This window comes from Falco biarmicus, chromosome Z (genome assembly GCF_023638135.1).
Source record: "Falco biarmicus isolate bFalBia1 chromosome Z, bFalBia1.pri, whole genome shotgun sequence".
Classification (NCBI taxonomy): Eukaryota; Metazoa; Chordata; class Aves; order Falconiformes; family Falconidae; genus Falco; species Falco biarmicus.
Window position 1 is genome coordinate 73,761,254 of NC_079311.1, and position 23,930 is coordinate 73,785,183.

General features: G+C 42.1%; 1 protein-coding gene and 1 long non-coding RNA gene across 2 annotated transcripts in view; one reads left to right on the forward strand and one right to left on the reverse strand.

The window, feature by feature from the left end:
- MTMR12 (myotubularin related protein 12) overlaps nt 1-12,168 on the forward strand; it is a 43,246-nt gene extending 31,078 nt beyond the window's left edge. The window contains exons 13-16 of the mRNA XM_056324795.1: nt 6,195-6,367; nt 7,104-7,271; nt 8,172-8,333; nt 9,359-12,168. Of these exons, the coding sequence (XP_056180770.1) occupies nt 6,195-6,367; nt 7,104-7,271; nt 8,172-8,333; nt 9,359-9,934 (1,079 nt within the window). The 3' untranslated portion in view covers nt 9,935-12,168. The remainder of the gene's footprint in view (nt 1-6,194; nt 6,368-7,103; nt 7,272-8,171; nt 8,334-9,358) is intronic.
- On the reverse strand, nt 1,104-3,602 carry LOC130142585 (uncharacterized). Its single transcript, XR_008819455.1, has 2 exons — nt 3,165-3,602; nt 1,104-3,049 (listed from the first exon to the last, which is right to left on the reverse strand). It is a non-coding gene; the product is annotated as an uncharacterized LOC130142585 (long non-coding RNA).
- Nucleotides 12,169-23,930: the final 11,762 nt, after the last annotated feature.

The window sequence follows — 23,930 nt, forward strand, 5'->3', positions numbered from 1 at the left end:
CAGAAAGGTTCACACAACACATCCCTTCAAAATCCTCACAACCGTGTCCATGTGCTAATAACAAAAAATCTACTGCAGCTCTATTTTGTAATGTAGCATGCCTAACACTATCTATGTCAAGCGATAATGAACTTAAAATCTGCGATGTAAGATTAAATTGCTTCTCTCCCCAGCACGCTAACCTTCGTATATTCTTCGTGTTTAATGCAGTCATTGCTCCTGGCATAAATATGGAGGCTAAGACATTTGTTGTTACAGACTGCAGATCCACTCAGTCATTACATGCTCTGTCTCCACATATCAAAAAGACTCCCGGTGGCAACTGATAGCCCCCGATACATTTACATACAGGCCTCCAGTTTTCAATTCACCCCAAATAGGTGAACCGGTTAGATTTTGAAACCTTGTATCAAACTCCCATTCACGTTGACATGCTAGCCACAATTGCCACGGTTCACCAAACCAAATTACTCCAGTGCCATTTAGAGGTTGAAGTGGTGGTACCGTGTCATCGCATTCTGGCATTCCCGTTGCAGTTATGTTAACGTATTTAACGGGCACAATGCTACCCAATAGGTCTAACTCCTGCAATGGCAAATGATATAGTTGATTTAAATTCTCAATAACAGTTTTCTGCCATGCTGCATTATGCATAGAAGGCCAAACAAATTGCCCATTTGGACTCATACATGTACCATTCTGATTGGAAGTCAGATCCACTGTTTTAACATTTCAAAAAACCATCAAAATTTGTTTCATTCTCTTGCAGGGGAGTACCAATTAAACAAGTTCTAAAGGGGTTGTCTGCTTGTTGCAGACTTAAACAAAAGTCTGTTACCCCTGTGATATTTGCCCCTGTCACCCATATGTTTGTTCTAGGCAAGATGTCAAAAGTACTTTGGCCAATGGCTAAAAAATTCATCAAGACCGTAAACCAAGTCCACCACTTAAACATGTTAACTCCTACAATTTCCACCTTTTTTTTTTTTTTTTAATTCCACCCCACAAATCTGTGCTTTCAGATTCTGATGATGTATACTGTCTCCAATCAGCATGGTATTACACTAGTTGTCTGCTTTCTCTTGTTTCATGCCCAGTTACTAATCAAACACATACAGTCTTTACACCATTTACATTTAAGCTTTGGCTTACGGAACCATTTTACCCCACACAGCATGCATCGGCACAATACCCACGGGTTACATCCCTTACAACATAGACAGTTCATTCCATCTGCTCGCTCTGAGTCTTCTCTTCCGTCTTCTGAACTTGACATATAGGTCGCACAAGCTTGCTAGGGATGCATATAGGTCCTTTATCTGTGGAGATACAAAAATAACCTCTACCGATAAATAACACTGGATTAGGTCCTTCCCATACACCTGAAGCCACATTTTTATACAGAACATTCAAACCAGGAACTGTAGTTGTTTGCTTCCCTCGTGCTGTTTGGTGATGTATAACGACAGGTGGTCCCTCTCTGTCCTCCGTAAGGGAGAGATAGTTTAAGGTAAAGAACACCTTAGTCAACCGCTTAGTTACGTCTATGTCCTGCGATACTTTCTGTCTCTGAAGATAATCCTTCAGGATACGGTTTGCCCTTTCAACAACTGCTTTCAGTTCTAAGGTTTGAAGGTTGTCCCCTGGTTCACCGGTGATCACTTGTTTCTGCCACTGATTATTGGATTGCCAAACACACGCAGCCTTCTTCATCTTTCATCCTGCATCTGTAAACACCGTTGCCCTGTCAGCTGGTCTTTTTGAGCATAATGGTCTCACAATCCACTGATAATGTTCTAACATCTTCCAGAGAGGTCCTTTTGGCCAGTTGTTGTGTACAACACCTGTATAACCCATCAAGGCTTCCTGTATGGCTGTTGAATGTCTCAGAAGCCGTTCATAATCATCACCAAGGACTGGAATACTGGTATCTGCCGGTTCAGTCCCATCAATTTCAACAATCCTGTCTCTTCCTTTTCTCACCAAGGCCGCTACTGCTTCAGGGTGACTTAAAATACGATGTCTGGGTTGCAGTGGCAAAAACAACCACTCTAAAATGATTGCCGTATTTTCCCATTGCAAAATAAGGGCAAAAGGTGAAGTGGCAACATTACAAACCAAAAAAGATAATGGATGATTTGCCATTCAGTGACCACACCAGCTAGTCTGAATCTTGCGGGACACAATTTCAGGGCAGCCCGCTGTTCTGGTGAACAAGTTTGAGGACTGTTGGCTTCGGTGCCATGCAACCAGAATCAGAATGGTTGCAAATCATCGTTAGTGAGTCTTCGTGTGTCATCAGGGTGTAAGGGAATCGTTAAAAAGACAGAACAGTCTTTCAAGTGTATCACAACAATTTACCAAATCTGAGGGATCATCATAAAAGGTGGAAGAGCAGGTTGCAACACTCCCATCGCTAAAATCTGATCATTAACCTTCCATAAATCATGTCCCAGTTATATGCATCACTATTATTAATCAGTACTGGACAAGCTAACGAGCTGGCCACCTGCCAATCACCCTCCAAAACAGCATCATGAAGAACACCAGACCAACACCGTAGAATTGGATCTTTTCTCGAGTTCAGCATCGGTGGGGTAGTTGGGCTAACTGGAGGAATTACAGGTATTGAAGTAGTAGGCAGGTTCATTTTAACTCGCTTTACCAGGTTTCTTAATTTATCTATTACCTCCTGTAAGGATTTCTCTGTATTGTAATCACAAAGTTTCTCCCCGCCTTCCTCCTCAGACCCGTCCGATGACGTTTCAGGACAAGGAGGGTACGTCATCGCACGGCACTTCTGCCCACCCTGACGTGGTTGGTGCAGCAGGACTCGCTGCCCGGCCCTCCTGGGGGGGCTCGGCAGCCTCTTCTGGTTCGGCTCAGTCACAGCAGGCTCCCGAGGAGGAACTTTCCGTTTGTCCGCTGTCTTATCTAAAAGCTCCGGCACTGTTGAACACGCAGGGGCGGACATACCCTTCATAGGACGAGTATGCCCAACTCCGAAAAGTGTAGCCAAGAGAGAAGGCTTGGGTGAATCACCCTTCTGCTCCACTGGCTTTTCTACACATCTTTCCCCAACGTTTCTATGGCTGCCGCCACTACTTTTTTTTTTTTTTCGCCTTCGTAGTTTCCAGAGTGTTAACTATCGACCACCACGTCACTCCTCACGCTTTAGCTTCTTTTCCTTCTTTGCCTCCCTCGATCGTAGTATCCCAGAGGCAATTTCCCACTTCTCTTGATTCCACAATACTAAACAATAACGCGGGCTCGGGGATCTTATTCTTTTTTCGTGCCCAGCGAACTAAGGTCTCCATTTCTGTCTCTTTAACGCCCTCCCCTCTCTTAAGGAGGATGCCAGTTAACAGTTTAATTTCCGTGTCTAATTCCATCGAGGGAATCTTCTCAGAGCTCTCCCCTTTCACAGAAAGGATATCAGCGCAGAGAAGCCCTGCCGCGATTTACTCGTCGTGGCCTTCCGTAGTGCACCCCCCCGCCTCACAGAGAGGAATTTAGTGTAGAGTCATGCCGCGATTTACTCTACGCGGTCTTACCACCGGCGGGGGTGCGATCTGCAGCTCTACACTGAACTCTGGACTCCACTTTTCACCAGCAGCTGGGGGGATCCATGGCGGTGGGTGGGCGGGTGAGTGGGGGGAGCTGTGGGGCAGGTGTGGGGAGCTGTACTGGTGTAAGAAGCAATCTGGCTAGCGAAGTACAGTCACTGGGTGTCATGATTTCAGAGTCAAACAAATAATTCAGCAGGTGCTTGGCTGGTTCTGATTGTAAACCATATTGTGTAATGGCTTGTCGTAGCTGCTGCATAAATTTCCAATCAAAAGGTTTCCACGCAGCCGCTGCTGAACCATCTGGTAAAGTGATGGTCCACACCGGACATGCAACAGCAGAAGCAACCTGCCACTCTCCCTCCAATATAGCGTCTCGTATAAACCCAGACCAACAACTTTGGGGAGCGGCAGGGTGGAGGATAACGCCTTCCTGGGTCAGGATCCGAAGATCACGACCGGCAGTAGGCAGATGACATTCGTTCAATTGCTGCTGCAAGCGGTTTAGAGTCCAGTTGGAGGGTTTTGTTCGGGCATGGGGTATCGGGGCAGGTGCAGCTGGGGTGGGCTCATTTTCTTCATCGGACTCTGCACTCTCAGAGGCGTGCTCAGACCCGCTCTAGTACCCTCGTCCTCATCTAGCAGGGGGGGCGGCTCTCGGTAGCTTTCAGGTCGGCGTGGAGCACCCGTTGCGGTGGCACCCTCCGGAGACGGTGTCAGCTGTAATAGCTCTGTCGCAGATTTTTTAATAGGCACAATTATGCCTTTTACAGATGGAGTGCCTTGACCAAATAATCGGGTAGACTCCGACTCGGTTTCCCGACCGAGGAAGTCTGAGGCAGCCATAGCCATTTTTTTCTCTGCAACCACTGATCGTAAATGGTTCATGACCTCCCTCCAGGTAGTCCCCAAGTCCTTGGCCGACTTGCTGCCGCTACGGATCGCATCGCAAAGGGAATCCCTGATCTCTCGCCACTCAGTCACACTAAACATCAGTTGTGGGTCTTCTAAGTGTCCTTTTTCATTTGCCCATCTACAGAGCTCATGGAGCTTCTTAGTGCTCATGCTAGCCTCTCGCTTGGCAAGAGTATCAGTTAATAGCGTGAGTGCCGCCTCCCTTTCCATTATCGAGGGAAAAACGGTCTTACTGGTGCAGATCCGTGCAGGAGCTCACTGCCGGATTCAGATGTCTTTACTCCTTATGGACGCCTTCCTGCTCGAACTCCTCTCAGCGACTCTCAATTTGCAAAGCCCACTGTTGCGATGCAAAGGCAGAGTTTTTCCAGCTATTTCCAGCTTTCCCGTGGTTCGGGCGCCAAATGTTGGAAGAAGGGTTCGCCGGAGTCAAGAAGTCGCTCAATATGAGTTATGCATCTTGCTCAACTTTATTAAATAGTTTCTAACACTACTTATATAGAACCGATACACATGCATATTCGTAAAGCAGAAATAAAATTGGTTAGTAGTCTCTAAGCGCGCGCGGTTCTCACACCCCTAATTATCATGGCTAAAATAAGCCTTCTATCCATGTAGCTAATTGAGTTGCTGTGCTTCAGCCTTGTAGTTTGTTACTCCCTATTTTCCCATACGGGTCCCCATCTTTCTTGGCCCTGCACCTGCTTTCCCAGCAGCTGCAGCTTGTTACAGCCACGGCCTGTTGGCACAACATAATTACTTGGTCTCAGGATTCAAGAATAGCTCAAGGCTACCTTCTTGTTAACTTCTGCACAGCAACTTCAGCACAATTCTGATTACAGGCCTATTCTAATACCAGGCCTGGATTGTGCAGATCTTCAGAGATTCTAAGGCCACGCTTCTGCAGCCATTCTTCTACACTTACTGATGCATTCCTATCTTATTTAATTGAAGGTCTCCTAGACTTTTTGCTGTACTTCGAGGGGGCGTGGGGAAATACCTACACAAGGAACACAGAGCAGGGAACCTTTCTATAAAGGACGTTTTTATGTTCTAGGTACAGACAATACTGTGTTGTCACTTTGTTAAAAGTACATGAAGGAATGCACGTACTGCACACATCTTGAGCAGTTTTTTCCTAGATTGTGTAAAGTAATTGCATGGAAAACCAAACTCAGTTTTAACCATTACGCTATTTTTTGGAGTAATAATTTTAGGGGTTTTTTTCCACACACTGCCATTTGAGAAACCTAGCATGGGGAAGAGATGTTTCTAGAAGGCACCTGAAGGGTGAAGAATGCACGTTGCATGCAGAAGCAATTTCACACCTTGTGAAAAGATGCATGCAGGAGAGGAAGGGTAAGGGCAAGTGGCTGGACTTGTGGCATAGGGCAGGAGGGGCAGTATATGCGTTGTAGTAGACTGAAGGGTGTAGGCATCAAGGCTATAGTAGTAAAAGCCTGGGCTTTGCAGGTTTTATTGTCAAAGTATTATCCTAGTATAAGTGTAAAAGAAACCTTCAGTTTTTACAGAGGGAAGTACTGGAAACATGGATTAACTTCTCTCTGATGGCATAAAACTTGCAAGAAATTCTGTGCTCCTCTGATCTTGAAATACAGTTTTGTTTATGTGAAGCTAGCAATACTTTGCTTTCTTTACCCAGAGTTTTAGGAATGGCTTAGTGCATAATGTGGTTTCTCTTCTCTTCTGTAGAAGAGAGTGCTACTGATCTGTGCTGTGTAATCTCTAGTCTGGTTCAAGTGATGATGGATTCGTACAGCAGAACAAAGTCAGGGTTTCAGAGCCTTATTCAGAAGGAGTGGGTAATTGGAGGACATGGCTTTTTGGATCGTTGTAACCATTTACATAAAAGCGACAAAGAAGAGGTATGGTTTTATTATTATTTCCGTATTTGCTTTTTAAAAGTTTACTTGGCATGAGGAGGGATTTATACGTCAGTCCAGAAGTTCCAATTACTCTGAAGATCTTTAATTTTATGTTTTGTTTCATGGGTTGATGTTTTGTACAGTGTCACTATTTTTGCTGTTCAGAGTTGAAGAACAAATGTAAAAATTCCCAATCAGTCTTGGAGTCTTTCGAAAGACATGTATCTCATGTCCTTTTAAACTGTGTTAAATGGTAGTAATGTCCATAAAAATAACTCAAGTGTATTGCCTATTTTTGTCACATCTACTGTTTAACTTTATGCTGTTGTGCTAAACATTGCAGTCTCACCTCTCCATTTTTTGTTTGTTTTGGGAATAGATCAGATTGATTTCCATTCTGTATAGAATAAGTGTAAACTGACTAGTTCTGGACAAGAATTGCCATAAACTGGTTTTCCTTTGCCAGCTTTAAAAGGCTGCATAGCAGCAACTTTCATAGCAAGTTAATGTATGCAAATTCAGGTTAGAAAGTGTTCATCTCTTCTGTCAACAATTGGCCAAGGGTCACACAGATGGTACTTCAGAGTTCTGCTGAAGTTATGTGCAACAGTTCTGTAGTTAACCAGGTTGCTTTCCCTAAGATTTGTATTCGGAGACACTAAACACTGTAAAATAAATAGTCTGCATGGTGGAGCATATTTTTTTCTGAAACTGAAGCAATGTTTCCTTTTCTTAGGCTCCTGTTTTTCTGCTCCTGCTAAATTGTGTTTGGCAGTTGGTACAACAGTATCCTCCAGCATTTGAGTTCACCGAAACTTACTTAACCGTCTTGTCAGACAGCCTCTATGTGCCTATTTTTAGCACTTTCTTCTTCAACTCACAACATCAAAGAGACACTAATACGGTAAGGGTTTGTTTTGTGGATGCAATGGGTTGGACAGGTTTGACCGACAAGCAATGAACACTCAAAAGTAGTTTCCTAGCAGCACTTTTTTTCCATGCTTATTTGAAGAGTGATGCTTTGAAGGGTGAATGAGTACAACTTTGGGTGTAAGAAGTCAAGTTCGGGACTTAGGAATTTATGATGACAAAAGGAGGATAACTCGGGAATATATGTGTGGCTATAGGTTCATGTTTATTGCTCTTCAGTGAAAATGGAGCTCCTTAACCTAAGAGGAATATCCTGCTTACCCATAGTAAGTTATTTATGAAATTGTTGTATAATATATAGTTGTGTTCCAAAGTCAGCATTTCCTGGATGTTGATTTGTTTGGTTCATGCTTTCTCTAGCCTAACAAGAGGGAAGCAATGGGAGTATCCTCTGCAAGGCTGCACAGACTGAAAAAGTAAAGATCAGTCTTGCATATACATGAAGTGTTGATCACAAAACTTAAACTGGTAGCACCACATAGCTGCAGTTAACTTTTGGAGTTTGGAGAAGTTTATTCCACAACCCTAACATGCCCCCTGTGTCTGAAGAATTCAAACCTGCCCAATTTTCAAAACTTTCTTTTTTTCCTTATTATTTAATCTTGCTTTCAGCTGTGGAAGGCATTCCTTATGCTGTCTAATTGCACTGTTGAAGCAGAATACTGTCTGAAGTTAGAGAACAATTATATAGATAGCCTTTGTGTCTGTACTCCCTTGTATCTGCTAACATTGCTGAGCTATTGAATACATAGAAGTCATGAGTGTTGTTGCAACTCTGTGGCCTCTTCTGTGAAAAGCCAGCTTCTTAATTTCACCTTGACTTGGTCAAAGTTACTTTCTAGTAGTAGTAATTGTCATGTGTTTGTTCTGGCAGAGTGGTGAAAGCCTCAAGACACAAAGTGGTCCTTTCAGATTTCTTACTGTGTGGGACTGGTCTGTGCAGTTCGACCCTAAGGCCCAGGCTTTCCTGAACAACCCTCTTTATGCGGAGAAGCCAAAACCAGATAAAAGTCAGCGGAAAACTTCACGTTTCAAAGTAAGATATGTGCTGCCTAACTATTTTTTTTTTAAATGATAAAAATATTTTGCACAACTTGTACTTCAAATGTACTCACAGTGGCATTATTGGCACAAGGTTTTTTAATTAAGATTTTAATAAAATACACGTATGCCACAAACTCACCTTGGATCTTCAGAATACAATTTGCACCCACCTTGGTTATAAATCACTTTTTTACATTTACTGTGCATAGCTGTGAACTTAGGGGTTTTTCCTTCATACTTTTGTGCAAGTGTAGTGATAACTCGTGAGACTGAACATCCAGGTAAGTTGCACCGACATGTTTGAAGTGAGTTTATTTTGTTGCTCTGTGGAGTGCCTAACTGAAGTACATAGCAGGTTTATAATTGCCTCCCTAATTTTGTCTTGAGTGTAGTTGGAATGTGTGTGTGTTCTTGGAGGGGGAGGGGGACTAATAACAGCAAAAACTGTCTGGGGTGTGAAGATTATGAGTGGACCACCTCATTACTGGAAAGTAGCAGAAATTCAGTAAGAAAAGCTTGTTTGAAGTAGCCACCTTTGGTTATAACATCCCTGTGGGTTAAATTCTGTTCTGTACAAAGCCTTCTTAGGTGAGACATTCTCAGTATGATCTACAGCTTCAATCAGAACTCTTACGCAGTGGGATGCAATGAGGAACCACTGGCTATAAATCAAGTGGTCTTGATTTGTGTGGGCAGCTTAAACTAAACCTGGAAATCTGCAGTACTTGAATGTATGCAAAGAATTCTCCTTTTTCAAAGAAAAGCACTTTATTCCATGTTACTTCATTGCTATAGTTAGTGCAGAGAATGTGTCTGAGAGTACTTCACACAGCATACTTAGTATTGGTGTATTATCCATTGAGAAGTAATACTTCTTAGACTATGTAGCAAAGTGGTGGCAGTGTTTAAGTGACTTTGTTGCTTGTAAGTATTTTCTGATTACAAATTATGTTTTTCTTCCTCTAAAGTCCCATCAATGTTTCTCTCAGTATATTTTTCTCTTCTTTCCTCTTAAAGCATCAACGGCAACTTTCTTTGCCATTGACACAAACAAAATCTTCCTCGAAGAGAGGATTTTTCAGGGAGGAAACTGATCATTTAATTAAAAACATTCTGGGTAAAAGAATTGGCAAGTTCATAAATTCTTCAGATGAACCTCCTAATAGCTTCAGGGAATTTTATGATAGCTGGCATAGTAAACCTGTTGACTATCATGGTCTTCTGTTACCTCGCATCGATGGCCCTGAAATAAAAGTCTGGGCGCAACGGTATTTACGATGGATTCCTGAAGCCCAGCTTCATGGTGGTGGTACAATAGCTACAGCTGCCAAGATTTTGGACTTGATGGAGGAAGTGCAAAGCTTGCAGGTGAAGATGGATGAAGAGCATAGTCAAGCTATTTCCAGAGATGTACATTGTGTTCCAATGCTGAGAAGTTCTGCCCGTTTGTCATCCTTGTTTCCGTTTGCTTTACTTCAGAGACAGTCTATCAAACCAGCTTTACCCACTAGCACCTGGAAAGACTTGGAAGATGAAGATGATTTGGTCAAGAGGGATGATGAATTTGTTGATCTAAGTGCTGATATGCCATAAAGTGTATATAAATCAGAGTATGAATTGTATGTGGCTGAGCTCCCAAGTTTTAAATGTTGTGCTGTGTCTTCATATAAGAAACTCACTCAACCATTTGTAGCCTGTTTAATGGGTTTGTAGGGTTAAAAACCCCTTGGTTGGAAAGAACTAGTTGCCGTGATTAACTGAGCATATTTTTAACTTAAGTTTCACTTTTACAGTATTTATTGCAGCAACACATTTTAGCATAGCTGTAATAAAAACGCATCTAGGCTGGTGTAGACATATGGCCACCTTGTTTAAAAAATAAAAACAAACAACAAAAACCCTGTTTTCTGATGTGAAGGTGAAATACTAAACATATATAGCAATGATTACTATCTTAACATAACCCCTTATGCTAAGAGTACTAGGATTAGAAATACTGTGACTAGGAACTTAATACGTCTGCATTTTCCCCTCATGTAAACAGGGAAAGGTGCAACTAAATGTGCATTCACAAATAAGCATGGTACAGCTGAAGAATAAACTCATGGTCACCAGGGGTTTTCAGTCTGTTGTGGCATCAACTGAAGTCATGTGCTTGTCAACATCATCTTTTCTGACAGCATTCATCTTTTGACTTGCAGCACTTCATCTTGTGTGGTATTGTAATAGCAGCTTGGCTGCTCTAAGCCTGTGCATGAGCTTAGCTTAAGGATCAGATGCAAGAGCTTAACTACACATTTCAAGTCTTATTGCGTGGCTGCTGTGCTATACGTCCTTGCTGCCTTGGAATATAGTCCCAAATGTTTGCTGTTAATTGTAAGAACTGGCCTGACTGTGAGATTCTAATTTGCTATGAGTATTTTTTCTCCTTTTAATAGAGCGAGACATTCATTTTGACTTCCCCATTTATGCCAGTTGCCTTTGAGGCTTTCTGTAGCTTGCACTGAGACCCCTTACATAGAAGGGAAAACTTTTTTTTTTTCTATAATCCTGCAATGAAGCTGGATTTGCAGTCAGTTGCTACTTGTCATGAGTTGGTCCTACAGCTTATGAATGTGGCGTTCATACCATATGAACATTTGCATCCTGTTGCTGGATGTTTTAACAGTACCTCAGTGAAAAAAGCCATAAAGAAATGCCTGTTGATTTTGATCTACTGTGTGTATGTTTATATATATAAAGTATTTTTACTGCAGATAATTTTCCTTTGTAAAGCTGAATATTATTTGACTGTCAAATCTATTTTAAACCCTAAAATTCTAGAATACACCAAGAATGGATGCAAGTCATAAAATCAGTTACCCTGAGAGCATAGACATTGAATATTTTCTGTGTTCTCATACCAATTTAGAAGTCGGTGTTGGAAAACTTGGCTGGTGGAGAAACTGTTGCTTAAATTGTATCAGCTCTGTGTAAATGGGGATATTAAACTGGGTTACTGATTGATCATTTCACACAGAGAGTCATTTTAATAATGTGTAGCAAAAATTTTATCAGCAGCCCTCTAAAAATAAACTTTAATATGTTAAAGTAAATGTATTGATGGGGAAAGAGGGAGAATTTAATGCAACTATGCCAAACTTAAGCTTCCCAACTCTTAATTAATTGCCTTAAGTCTTAGTTGTGTGAGGACAATACTTGAGTTTGTAACATTTTATCTAAAAAATATACTAGTACTTATGCTTTCTTCTGTAATACATATGAACATACAGCTAGCACTTGCTACAATGGACTGTCCAGCACACGTCCTTCAGACTTTATTATTGTAGTTCAATTGACTCATGTATGCAATAGTACTTTGCATGTTGAATGAGCAATGCATCTTTATGGCAAAGAAATGCCTATCATTCTAAGGTCATTTGGGTTCAAGCATTTTTTTAAATGCTGCATTAGAAAAAATATTAAATGGATTTTTCTATACTTTTGATCAAGCTGTTAGAATGTTTCAGTCATGAAGATTACATATTTATATTAAAGAATATAAGATGTTGGACATCTTATTTGTACATAAGTTATCAGAAGTTTTTATAGAAGAGAAACATATATGTGGAATTGAACATGGGGATATTTCTTACGTAGATTAAATATCATTGTTATTGGTTTTCTGCACTGTGGGATTGGAAATGTACTTAATATCTTTACTCCAGGCTTCTGTTTATACCTCTGAGTTTTTACACTGAATGCAAGCTAGAAGCTTTACAGTTTTGGTTTTTGAATACTGTCATTTGTCTGTAGTGGAAAATATCAATAAAATATACTTTGATGTATTTGTCCTGAAATGAGATTGTATGTTTAAGGCCATATTTTGCAAATTATGCTTTAAATCATAGTGAACTTGGCAATCTGAAGTGACAAGGCTTTTCTAGTTATATGCTGGGTTTTAGAGAGTGTTACTGTTAGGAAGCTGTGCAGTTTTGACTTATTTGACTTATTGCAGGTTATACTTACTAGAGAAGTGCTGTCAGCTCAGGAAAGAGGAAAGCTCAGTGCAGTATGGTAGGGTGACTAAGTTACCAAGGTAGTCTACAAAGTGTCGACTGAATGTCAGTATTTGAGGGTTTATTAAACACTTTTTATTTCAGTCTTAGCAATGTACTTGTCTTCCACCATATCAAGGGGGAATGTTGTTCTCAGTATTAAACTAAGTAAACTCTTGAAATGACTACAGCATGGTATGTCTCAAACCAAACGTGTATTGAGCATGCAATGGGGGGTGGTCACAGTAAGCCATAGAGTACAAATCAAAAACATTGGATTTTTTCCAGAGATTACAAACTGCTAGCTTCTGTACAAAATCAGCAGTAGTGCAAATCACACATTCAGTAATCCTGCCACTTCGGATATTTCGTAAAGAGAATATTACAAGACTGCAACAGACTTGTTCTTGAAGTTTCGTACAGCAATGGCTTATGCACAGGCTGTGGAGTGCCAGGTCATGTTGTAACACAAGGTGTGCCTCTGCCTCACCCACATTCTCTAAAGATCACTGAGGGTACTGGACCACTTGGCTTTGATTTAAGACTATGTGCACAAGTGAAAATGTTCAGCTATCAATGCACACCGTATTGGAATGCAAATACGTGTTTTATAAAGGTACTTGAAGCCAACTTGGCCTCCTGATCTCTTCTCCAGTTAAAGCTTTTTCCATTCACGTTCGAAGTATGGAAGCATAACTTCTTCAGGAGGTAGCAGAATACTTCCTGCTGTGGATGCCTGTCACAGTCCACTCAGTGGACTCGTGATGGTTCGTTCACTATGATCTTGAAGTGCAAAAATCAAGGCGACCATGCCAAGGGGTTATGCTTCAATCAAACAGCACAATTTTATTGTTTGCCTGTAAAGCGGTGTGTGATAAGTAGAAAGACAGAACGTGAAGAAAAGATAAAGTAAAAAGAAAAGGAAAGAGGATTATAGTCCAAGGCGTCCCTATGGTCCCAGGTCCAGGCAGCATCCCACCGGTCCTTCCGATCGTCGGGATCCTTGGTGGGGAAGATCTCCGAAATTCGGTTGCTCAGGAGTCATCTTTTATGCCAAGCAGCACACCTTGCTCCTCCTCTGGCCCGTGGATTGTTGTCAGTCTCTGCCTTCTCGAGCCAGGTTATCACGCATGTTCTGGTTCATTGTTACGACAACGGTTGTGATCCATCTTCTGGACAGCTGCTATGTGGCCTTATCGTAGCTGTTCCTTCCAGTGCCGGGTATCAGGGAGCGGCATAGTACTCCTCGTATCGTGCAGTTCTCCTTCAGGGTCACTGGGTCCCGGTGTCCATGAGGAGCACATTCCATCTCCAGGTCTTTGTTGGCAATGTTGAGACAATATTGTTCTCTTTAGACTGGCTCTTACAGTGTCTTACAGTGGGTTAGTTGCGTCACACCAGAGGTTACCTTCATTCTAATCTTTAGCTGGAAACTTTATATGCAGTATTTACTGCCTGGTGCTGTCTTAGGAGAGGAGCTAGGTTTTCATAAAACTCTGTTTAGAAGTTATGTGGGATGGACTTCATTTTCTGCAACAGGGAGGGCATGAATTAGTGAACTTTATTTTGAGTTTAAAAAGAGCATTCTATATACAGAACTATATGTGGTCTTCCAGGATAAATTTAGTAGTTGGGGGGTGGGGTGGGGGTGGGGAGTGGTGGGAGAGGCAAAACCCTTCCCATAGCCTCCAGTCCTTTATCTTGTTTTATAGTAAAGTTAACTTGTGACAAATGCTTTTTGTCAGCATTTGCAGCATGGCAGAACTCTTACCTGGTGGGGAAAGTGTTAGCTTGGAAAGGAGTGGGCAGAGGAGGTAAGGATAGCTGATGTTTGAGCTGGAGGAACAATTCTGTGGGGAGGGCACCAAGCCAAATTCAGTGTCTTGGTTCCTGGGGGATGGCCAGGTAAATGGACGTGACTTGGTGTGGTACTTGTGTGGCCAGGCGTACCATCTCCGGACTGCCTGTTGGATTCTAGTAACTTGATACCTGTTTCTGTCAAGTAAGATCAAGATTAGCTGCCCTATGTGGTTACTGAGAGCATCAGGGTGGGAGAATGAAACTAAAAACTTTGTACCTGCAGCTCAGGTGTTACTCAAATCTGCAGTTTCCAGGCTAAAAGCAATCCTACTCCCAAACAGGAAAATCTGCTTGTTTACAGTCGGATCAGGTATCCAAGTTTTTTCTTATTGCAACAATTTTTTCTTTATCTTGGGTGATGTCTCTTGTTGTGTTCTGAAATAAACTCTTCATTACGTTGTAGGACTCAAAATTCAGGCTAGGGACCTGTTGATTTTCCTGGAAATCAGCTGTTTGTATGACTTCCGAAGGTCACTTATAATCCTTACTGTTATTTTCATTCCCATCTGTGGTGGTGCATCTTGCCCTTTCCCCTGGGCCACTCTACCGTCTTAGGAATTCCCACTAGGCCTTAGCCTCTGTGTAACAACTTGCCTGGTTAAGCATCCCTTGACTGCACCAGCAACTTTTGCATGGCTGAGGTGGGGAACAGCGCTGACTGTGCCAGAAACGCTCCTTATCTGAAACATGGCACCCCCTAACCAGCCTTGGAGCATTCCTTACCTGAATCAGAGTGGTGCAGTACCACGTTTTGAAAAATTCCAGTAATCGTAGACTCACATTGCGGCTAGGGTGGAAAATTGCTGTTAACTAAACCCCATTGTCTCCGACGCTATAAACAGTGTTGCTTTTCAAAGTAAGGCCCTTTGAACTCTCCTGCACTGCAGTGGGCTGTGACCAGCATCCCCCTCCGAGTGGGACGCTTCTCGGAGCTCGCAAACTCCCAAGTCTGTGAAATTTGGAGCACCGTTGTCGAAAGCTGGTGGCAGGGCCTGAGCTGAAAGCCCCGCTCCTCGAGGCTCAGCCCTTTGCCCACTGAGAAACGCCAAGTTTCAACGTGTATCGCTGAACTCCGGGGGAACTCTTAACAGGTATACCTTTGTACATTTATATGTGTATCTCTCTGTATACATCTGATCCTTGGTGCATGCGTGTGTGAATTGATTTAGGTACCTCGTAATAAATGTAAGTTTTACCATCTTGGGCCTGTAGTTAAGTTAGTTATGACTGTAGTAAATCTTACTTGATTAACTTTGTGAATGATAAACTAGTTAATGACTAAGTGCTGCTAAAATCCTATGATCAACCTTAAACTGTGAACAAGCCTTAGACATCTTTTACATGTAAACCGTTGACCAGGTCTGAGATGAAGACTGGATCTAGCTGCACCTAAACTCTATTAAGAGTTTAGAGAACAAGGGGGTCCACTCTGAACTTCATGACTCAACAGAGGGTTTCCCTTACCCTTTTACGTCCTTAATTTCCATATAATCATTTCAGCTTAATTTTAGATTTGATTCTTCTTTGTGTGATTTATCTATGTAGTAAGTAACAGGGTGAACCTTGCCACTGAACTTTGTAAAGCCTCACTCCCACAAATTCCTATTAAGCTGTTTCTCTAACACCTTTGATGATGATTCTTTACATGACCTAAACCACTCATTCATGACAACATCTGAAGAAAATGTCCAATTAGGAACAGCTAATGCAGCTAGAATTAATGTACAATTTGCTAATTGAGCATGTAAATCTTAAAGTATTTTATTTTAATTGTCAGAGCTGTGTGGGCTCGCTAGCTAGCTCACTTTGCACTCTGGGATTCCCTTCCTTTTATGTTTCTACAGGCATTGAAGTATGTTTATGCGTGACTGTGATGACAGAAGCAAATTTTATGCAGAAGGCATAAGTGCTCATTGCTTCATGTTTTGGTGGTGATGCAAGATGATACTTCAACTTTCACTGTAACCCCAATTCAGAAATCAAAACAGGATCTCCTTACCAAGCTCCTTAAGTTCCCTACAGGGATGAACCCAGTTTGTTTCCTACAAGCCACTTCCTGTATTTTCCACTTTCCTGCCCTGAACTTTTTACTGTGGGTTCTCTCTTTAAAAAATCTTTCTTGACATGCTTTTCTGATAGCTGTTCGTTTAAGTTTGGAAAATGCTTCTTTTCAACCTGCCTTCTGTACTTGTTTTTTCCTGTTGCATTCTCCTGAGGTAATGGGAATATCTCAAGGTGAGAGAAGAACTACTATGGATAACTTAACCAGACTTTTCAAAGAACAAGGTCCCTACTTTCATGCCAATATAGAGCATGGCAGCTCTGGAAGTTGTCCTGTAATAATAATAATAAAATTACTTAGAATTAAGTAAAATCCTCTTGCACAGCATTTTTCACAAACAAAACCTGTATCGAAGAAAAAGTGGGATGATAATGTCAAGCTGTATTTTCCAATGCAGTGCATCTGTTGTAGCTTTTGGCACTTTGCTGTCCTGCTGCCTGCAGTGGAGAGTTGTGAGCAACCTGAGAATGATGGTCTGTTCTGGTCTGTTCTCCCAGCCGGGTTTGCGTTTGGGTTACACCTGACTTGACGCAACTGCAGACAGCGTCCAAAGGGGGTCCTGCTGTGCGCTGCCCAGTGGTGTGCTCCCACCACCTTTGCTGTTAGTCTCATGTAGCTGCCAGCTGATTTTACGGAAACATGTATTTTGCTTTTGTGGGTTAGTTTTCTAGCAGATCAGCTTGCTGATCCAAGTCACCCCGTGGGGGTGCAAGGGGAAACAATAAGAGCAGATTGTCTGAGGATGTCCTTTTCAATATGCAATCCCCAGTTAGAGCAGATGAGGTGGAAGGTGGAACCACAAATGCAGTAAATCTAGCTTTTGAGCTGCTGTGTTGCTGAAAAAGAGATAAATCCTGGCAACCGCATCTAATGTGTCTGGCTGAAATGTTGTAAATAACATGCACAGCTAATTCCAGCTATTGAATGTTTCTGAGGGGGGTGGGGGTGGGGGGTGGGGGGAACCAAGAAGCAAACACAATCCAAACCGGTTTTGGTTTGAGGTTGCTTATAGGAGCATTACAGGGTGATTTAAAGTATAGTTGCATTGGATCTGAGCTGTTTGCTACAGTAGGAAGGTAAGGCAAACAAAAGCAGTCAATTCAATCTATGACCATCAAACACACTTAGATGCTCTTCAGGCCTGCAGTTCTTTAGGCTGTGCTTTGGTTTGGACTGGCAGAGTTTTTAAATGCCATCATGCTGCCCAGGCTGTAATTAAGCAGTGATTGAGTATGGCCGCTGAAAAACAAAAATCATGTTCTGACTTGTAACCTGGAAACAACCATTGCTCAAAGTGATTTTGGATTCCTTATGCATTCCTGCTTTTGTCTGTCAAGCTTCAGCTATGCATAGCTAGGCTGTTTGGTTACTTACCTTAGCCTGCCCGCCCGCCCCCCCCCCCCCAACATATTTTACTTACTTCTTGGTTTTATTTAGATCTAATGCAGATGTTGTGATTTGTCCATATGCAGTTAATTATCCATCTCAGGTGTAGGACGGAATGCTCTCCATTCTGATTGAGATGCCCTAATTTTCCAGGGAAATTTATCCACCTAGTGTTGTTTCTAAGGCAGTGGCCCTTTTTATGATTCAAATTGCAGGTGAATAGCTAGCTATCTGGCAGAGATGATGATAAAAAGGGCCAGTTACTGAAATTAAATACAGCAATAGTGAAACCATCACTTAGTGTCCTGGTATTAAGTAGAGGCTGCATGAATATGCAAGCCTCTGGAGTTCTGCGGGTAATAATGGGTGCTGGAAACAGCTGAAACACAATTACCAGGACAGGTAATAATGGATGTGGAAAGAAGCAGAAACACAATTACAAGGGACCCAGACTCACTTAAGCAGCAGGAAATGACTGTACATAAACATTTCTTCAGAATATTTGGATCTTATTAAAGTAATAATAGCCTTACTGGTGCTAGATGCTGCCGTTAATGTTCTGTCTAGGCTCGTAGATATCCTTCCCCTTCTTGAGTGTTTTCCCTGTCAGCTATTATTACACAACCCGCTGCCCACCAGCTCCCCAGCTGCACGGCACACTCAACTGAAAAGGCGACTTGCATTGTCACATTTGTCAGAGAAGCGCTGTGTATGGCTGTTCCCCTGCCAAAAAAAATATTTTCACAAGTTGCATTCAGTTAGTTTAGTTAAACTGGAGTTTAAAAGTTAAATGTCATCACAGAACTGAAAATAAATTCTTTGATGCACCCGAACTCTTAAGCGAGGAAATGAGGATTGGCTCTTGTTCCCGTGGTCACGTAGGGGAAAAGCAACACTGTGCCGGGGCAGGGGGTGCCCGCAGGGGGCTGTGACCCGCGGGCAGCGGCGCCGGGGCAGCTCCGGGCAGGGCCCGTGGCCCCGCGGGGAGAGGAGCCCGGGCCGGGCCGGGCTGGGGCAGGGCCGGTGCCCCCGCGGCGGCCGGGCCGGGCCGGGCAGGGGGCGAGGGGGCAGGAGCGGCGGACACGAGGTGTGAACTGACCGCAGCCCCCACTCCCCATCCCCCGGCACCACGAGGGGTGAGGAGGGAGATAAGTCAGGAGTGAAGTTGAGCCTGGGAAGAAGGCAGGGTGGCGGGAAGGTGTGTCAAGGCTCAGTTTTCATTTCTTATGATCCTGCTCTGCTCTGATTGGTGATAAATTCATTTTCCCCGATTCGAGCCTGTTTTGCCCGGGCGAGCGCCCTGCCCCTGCCCCTGTCCCTGCCCTCACCTCCGCCCAGACCCTTTCCGTGGATTTTCTGTCCCTGCCCAGCTGAGGAGGGGAGGGATGGAGCCGCTTGGGTGGGCACCTGGCAGCCAGCCCACCACAAACACAGTCGCACCCTTTAACTGCATCTGTTTGGCTGCGTGCACTTTTGGAAAGCTTTTATGGCAGGATTTCCAGTCCCTTTAGGTATGGCTGAGATTTGAAGGTATAGAAAATGTATTCTACGCACCTACGTTAGCTTCTGTTCGATCTGTTTAACTATTGGTTTGTCATCAGGTACCATCCAGGCAGCTACACTTGAAGGAAGACCTTGCTTGGTTAAAATCACCCACTGATTCCTATTTCCCAGGTCTCCCGAACATCTCCCTGGGCCTGCTATGAGAAGGTACACGTTGCATTAATGAGTAATCTCAATGTGGCTGTCACCAAATCCTCACTGCTGAGCTGTGGCAGTCTAAGCAGTCTGTCCCACATTTGGGTAGCCGGTAGCTGTGTAACCACTCATCAGTAACGTCGGTGTGTCAATTATATTTTTGATATATATGCAGTGGTGGTAAGGAGCATGAAATATATTGCTCTATGGAGATCTGGTAGGAGAAGACTTGCAAAATGGCTCTTGGATCAGGCGCTGGCTGAAAGACCTGTGTTTAGAGAAACGTTTTCCAGCTGTTTGATTTATACTATGCTCAAAGAAGCAGGGCTGTGTAATTCTGTAAATAAAACAAACTGCATCAAAGGTGCTTTATTCCTAACTAGAATTACCTACCAGACTCTCAGCTGGACAACCGTCAAGGTCAAGAAAGATCTCTTCCTGTGGAAGGGAAACAGGCAGATGGAACAGAATTAAGAATCTTGATGGTTTTTTAGTGTTGTCAGCTGTGCCGAAGAGACATAGTAAAAGTCTATTCTGAAATAGTTGTATCTGTTTATGTATTTTAAAATTTCAGAATTATTTCTGTACAACAGTATCTTTCCAATATGGCCTTGACAATGGAAATTGGTAAAAATGTCATCTTCTTCCTTAAACAGTTTTGCATCTCCTATATGTGCTTCATGCCCTATTTCCTGATGTTAATGGCAAAATAAAGTCCCTGCTACTATCAGCTTGGAGTATGCCTTCACAAAAATTATTTGCTGAAGTTAGTTCCGTCGCAGTAGCACAGCTAAGTGCAATGTGGCCTTGTGAAGCATCAGAAATAGCTCCTGCATTAAAGCAAAATGTTAGAAACTCTTAGCACCTTGCCTTAACCTTGCATCAAAAATGACTAGTGAACACATACTCAAAAATTACATATCTGAGGCTATTTTACAATCCTGGGGTTGTGCAGATAAAGTAACGCTTTGGTCTGGGCTGCAGGATGTTTTGACTGATGGCGAAGTGCCAAGCTGCTCCGGGCTGTGTTTGCAGCTAGGAGAGAGAGCCCACTTGATTTAAAGAAGAGGGAAAGTCCTAAATTTGTTTTTCACAGAGCTGTGTTTCAGAGTGGGACTGCGCTTCCAGGATAGGGAACACTTTCTTTGCTTTGGCATAGTGCCTGGTCCTCTGGTCCTGCTCTCCTACTGTAAGCAGTGAGAGGTCACCTTGCTGGATTTCAACCACAGGTGTGTTTTGATGCTTAAGGCCAGTAAAAGCTTAAGTGTGTTCTGCTCGTGTGTTTGTTCTGCAGAAATACAAGAGTTGCATTTGCTGCCTTGTAACTTAATATGTGAACAATGAGACTAGTTCTAGTTTGGAGGGATTTTTTAAAGGATTTTTATTTTTAAACTTTCTCTCTGAACGACATAACTGTGTAGTAAATAGCTGTTAAGTAAAATCATTGTTTTACCCTTTGGCCAAGAGAATTAAGCTGGCACCTAAGTAAGCGTTAGGGAAAATATTTAGTTAGAAAAGACCATACACGCCAAAGTAGGACACCTTGATACAGATGGCTGGCTCATCAGAGTGACATAATCTGTGTTAAATAAAGAAAGCTTACATGTCATTTGTTGTATCTCAGCAAGAGCAGAAAGAGATTTATTTTTTCTTTCAAAGATGACTTATAAACCAGACCAAGATCTCGACACTGTCTATGCAGGTGAAAATACTGATATGCCGTGCAGCTTCTCTCATTCCCTGCTGCAGCCAAATGCCTCCCTCGCAGATGCATTTGTGTTGTTCGACATGCCAGGGCCACCTTACACTGTTGGATGTATTTCTAGCACCAGTCTTCAGCTGGGTTTCTCCACTAAGTTTTTGTTTCTAGCTTTCATGTTAATTTGCGACTGGCAATAATTCAGCTGCTAATCCTTTTTTCTCTCTTCTCCCTGGGGAAGTCATTGGAGTCCTGAAGGTCTTATCCTGGCTTCAGTGACACAGCTTATTGCTGTGAGCACCAGACTGCCTCTAGTAGTGGTGGAAGGCAGATGTTTTGGGAGGCCCAAAAGGTAGGCTATGGTTTGTAGCTAGCCCCTCAACTGTCTGCATCAATCTGATGGTCACTTGCCACACACTGCTGTTACACCAAGCATGAGGCTTTGAGGCGGACAGGTATCAGAGTCCCAGCTTGAAGTTATAATTTAATGGTAAATGGATTCAAGAGAAAAGGAAACCTTCCTCTGCCCTATTCAAAGCTAACTTTTACAACAACTTTGCACCTTTGAAAAAAATGAAGGTGGTAATGCAAAAGTGGCCATCAGCAACACAGCAGTTCATATAACTGAACAAGTGATGCAAGCACTTCTTTTACACTTTCTTGCTTTTTCCTCCCAGTTACAGGAAAGTATTTTGGGTACCTTTTCTCATGCCAAGCTTTTTTACACTGTGATTGTCAGACTTGCTGGCGCTTTTCTAGTGCCACTGCATGTCTCGGCATGCAGAGAAATGTACTCAGCTGCTGTTTCACTGAGTCAGTGAGACATCAGTCCCCCTTCCCTATTCCAGCATCCCTAGAAAAAGTCATATAACCTTTCCAGCTACACAGTGTATTTCTGGTGCTGTTTAGTTCTTTTTGGCTTCACCAGTGAAGCCCCAAATCCCCAGTTTTCTTCCTCAAACTAGTTTTCAGGGAGAAAAAAAATCGCAAAAAGGCAGAAATGTGAGCATGCTATAGATGTACAAGGCTGATTGTAAAATTACTGCTTTATTATGAGTTTTCTGATAGTTCTGACTACTACTGAGGTTTCTGCTCGGTTTGAATCCATTATGATCACTACAAATATTAGTATTAAAAAACCGGAGACATTCTAGAATCACACCCCGTTGTGTCTCATGGTTAGAGACTGTACATCATCTTTACGTGCAGGTAGCCTTGTGTTTGGCGCTGTGTGAATACATAGCAGTGTTACCCCAATCTGGGTTCTTCACCTGGTTGGTGTGCAAGAGCCCATCCACACACAGAACTGAGATGTTTGTTTATCGCATGTCTGGGCAAAGATGGGGGCTAGGCTGTAAATCCACAAAGCTAGCACACCTCTTAACACATAGTAAAACACTTCACACACTTTGAACAATTCTTTACGATTAGGTTTAATCACATGTAATTTTCACTGGTTCTCACAAGCCTTGTCTCAATTTAAAGGTACAGTGTTCTTTTTTTGGCCTCATTCTGTGGGGAAGGGATTTTGTCAGCTGGGGGCTCTCTTTGCTCCTGGGTGGATCTTATAGTATGCTAATTAGGATACTTCACACATAGTTAAAGTAATTTTCTGTTTAGTCTCGTTAACCATTTGGTTCTTTTTGAGCTTATCTTGTGCAGCAGCTTGATGTATTTGTGACCTCCGTTCCTTTTCCTAAGGCCCTGTTTTGTTAACTGTTTCTGAGTATTAACTAACATCTTCTGTTTTTCAAATTCTTTCTTGTTTTTCACTATAGACATTTACTTTTCCCCCTCTCTTTCTTTTTTTAAAGTAAATAATTCTTGTATCAAATGGATTTTATACATTTATAAATTTTTAATTATTATTTATTATACATAGATATTATAACATATAACTATAATAAATTATTCGTATATATTATAAAAATAATATTATTATATAATATAATATTATAAATTACACTTATACAGATCAGTAATGAACTCTCAAATGCCATCAGTACTTGTGAAAATGTACTTTTTCAACTGGACAGCAACAAGCTTTTAAATAACCTCAGAGGGAATGCTGTGTTTAATGTTCAAATGCTTGTCAATCTATACTATGCAGGTAATGGCCTTTGTCCCAACCATTCAAATTATTACTTTAATTTGAACTAAGAATGTGGTCTGCAGTGCAGATTTAAATTTTAAAAAAATCCTTGCATATCCCCTATGAATTGATTTCTGTTTGAATAACAGCTCTTTTGTATCAAATATATTAATAAATGTTTACATGGATGGTAAAGTATTAACCAGTGAAATCTCTTTAAAAGCCATCACATAGAAATGATCTAGCGATACCATTTTACAATACTGAAGACAGATGTTGTTGCACAGATATAATCCAGTGCAGAATTAACCTCGAAAAATCAGTCCATGTTTGGCTTGTTTTAACCGCGTGGGAAAATGTTCAGAGGATAATATTCTCAAGCTCTCTGCCTTGTGGTCAATGGAAGCACGTGGAATACAGGTCAAAACTGAAAAATGGTAGTGCTGCCCAGTGAGCAGTCTCACTTCTGAATTCCCCCAGTTAAGAGCAAGTGTGTCCCCTCCAAAAAAAGTTGTCTGGAATTTTCTCCCTCTATCATAATCAAATCCATGTTTGGTGTCTAGCAGGTCAAAGAAACGCACAGCAGGATAGTGAGATATAATGCTAAGACTTGATTTGCACAAGATGATGTTCTTCTGTGTTTTCAAAGCCACCTTCAAATGTAAGAAACTAATTAGACATACCTCCATCCTGGTTTGACTCTTGAGTGAATCGGGGAGAAGCATAACCCAGAGATGTCTGCATGTTTAATCTAC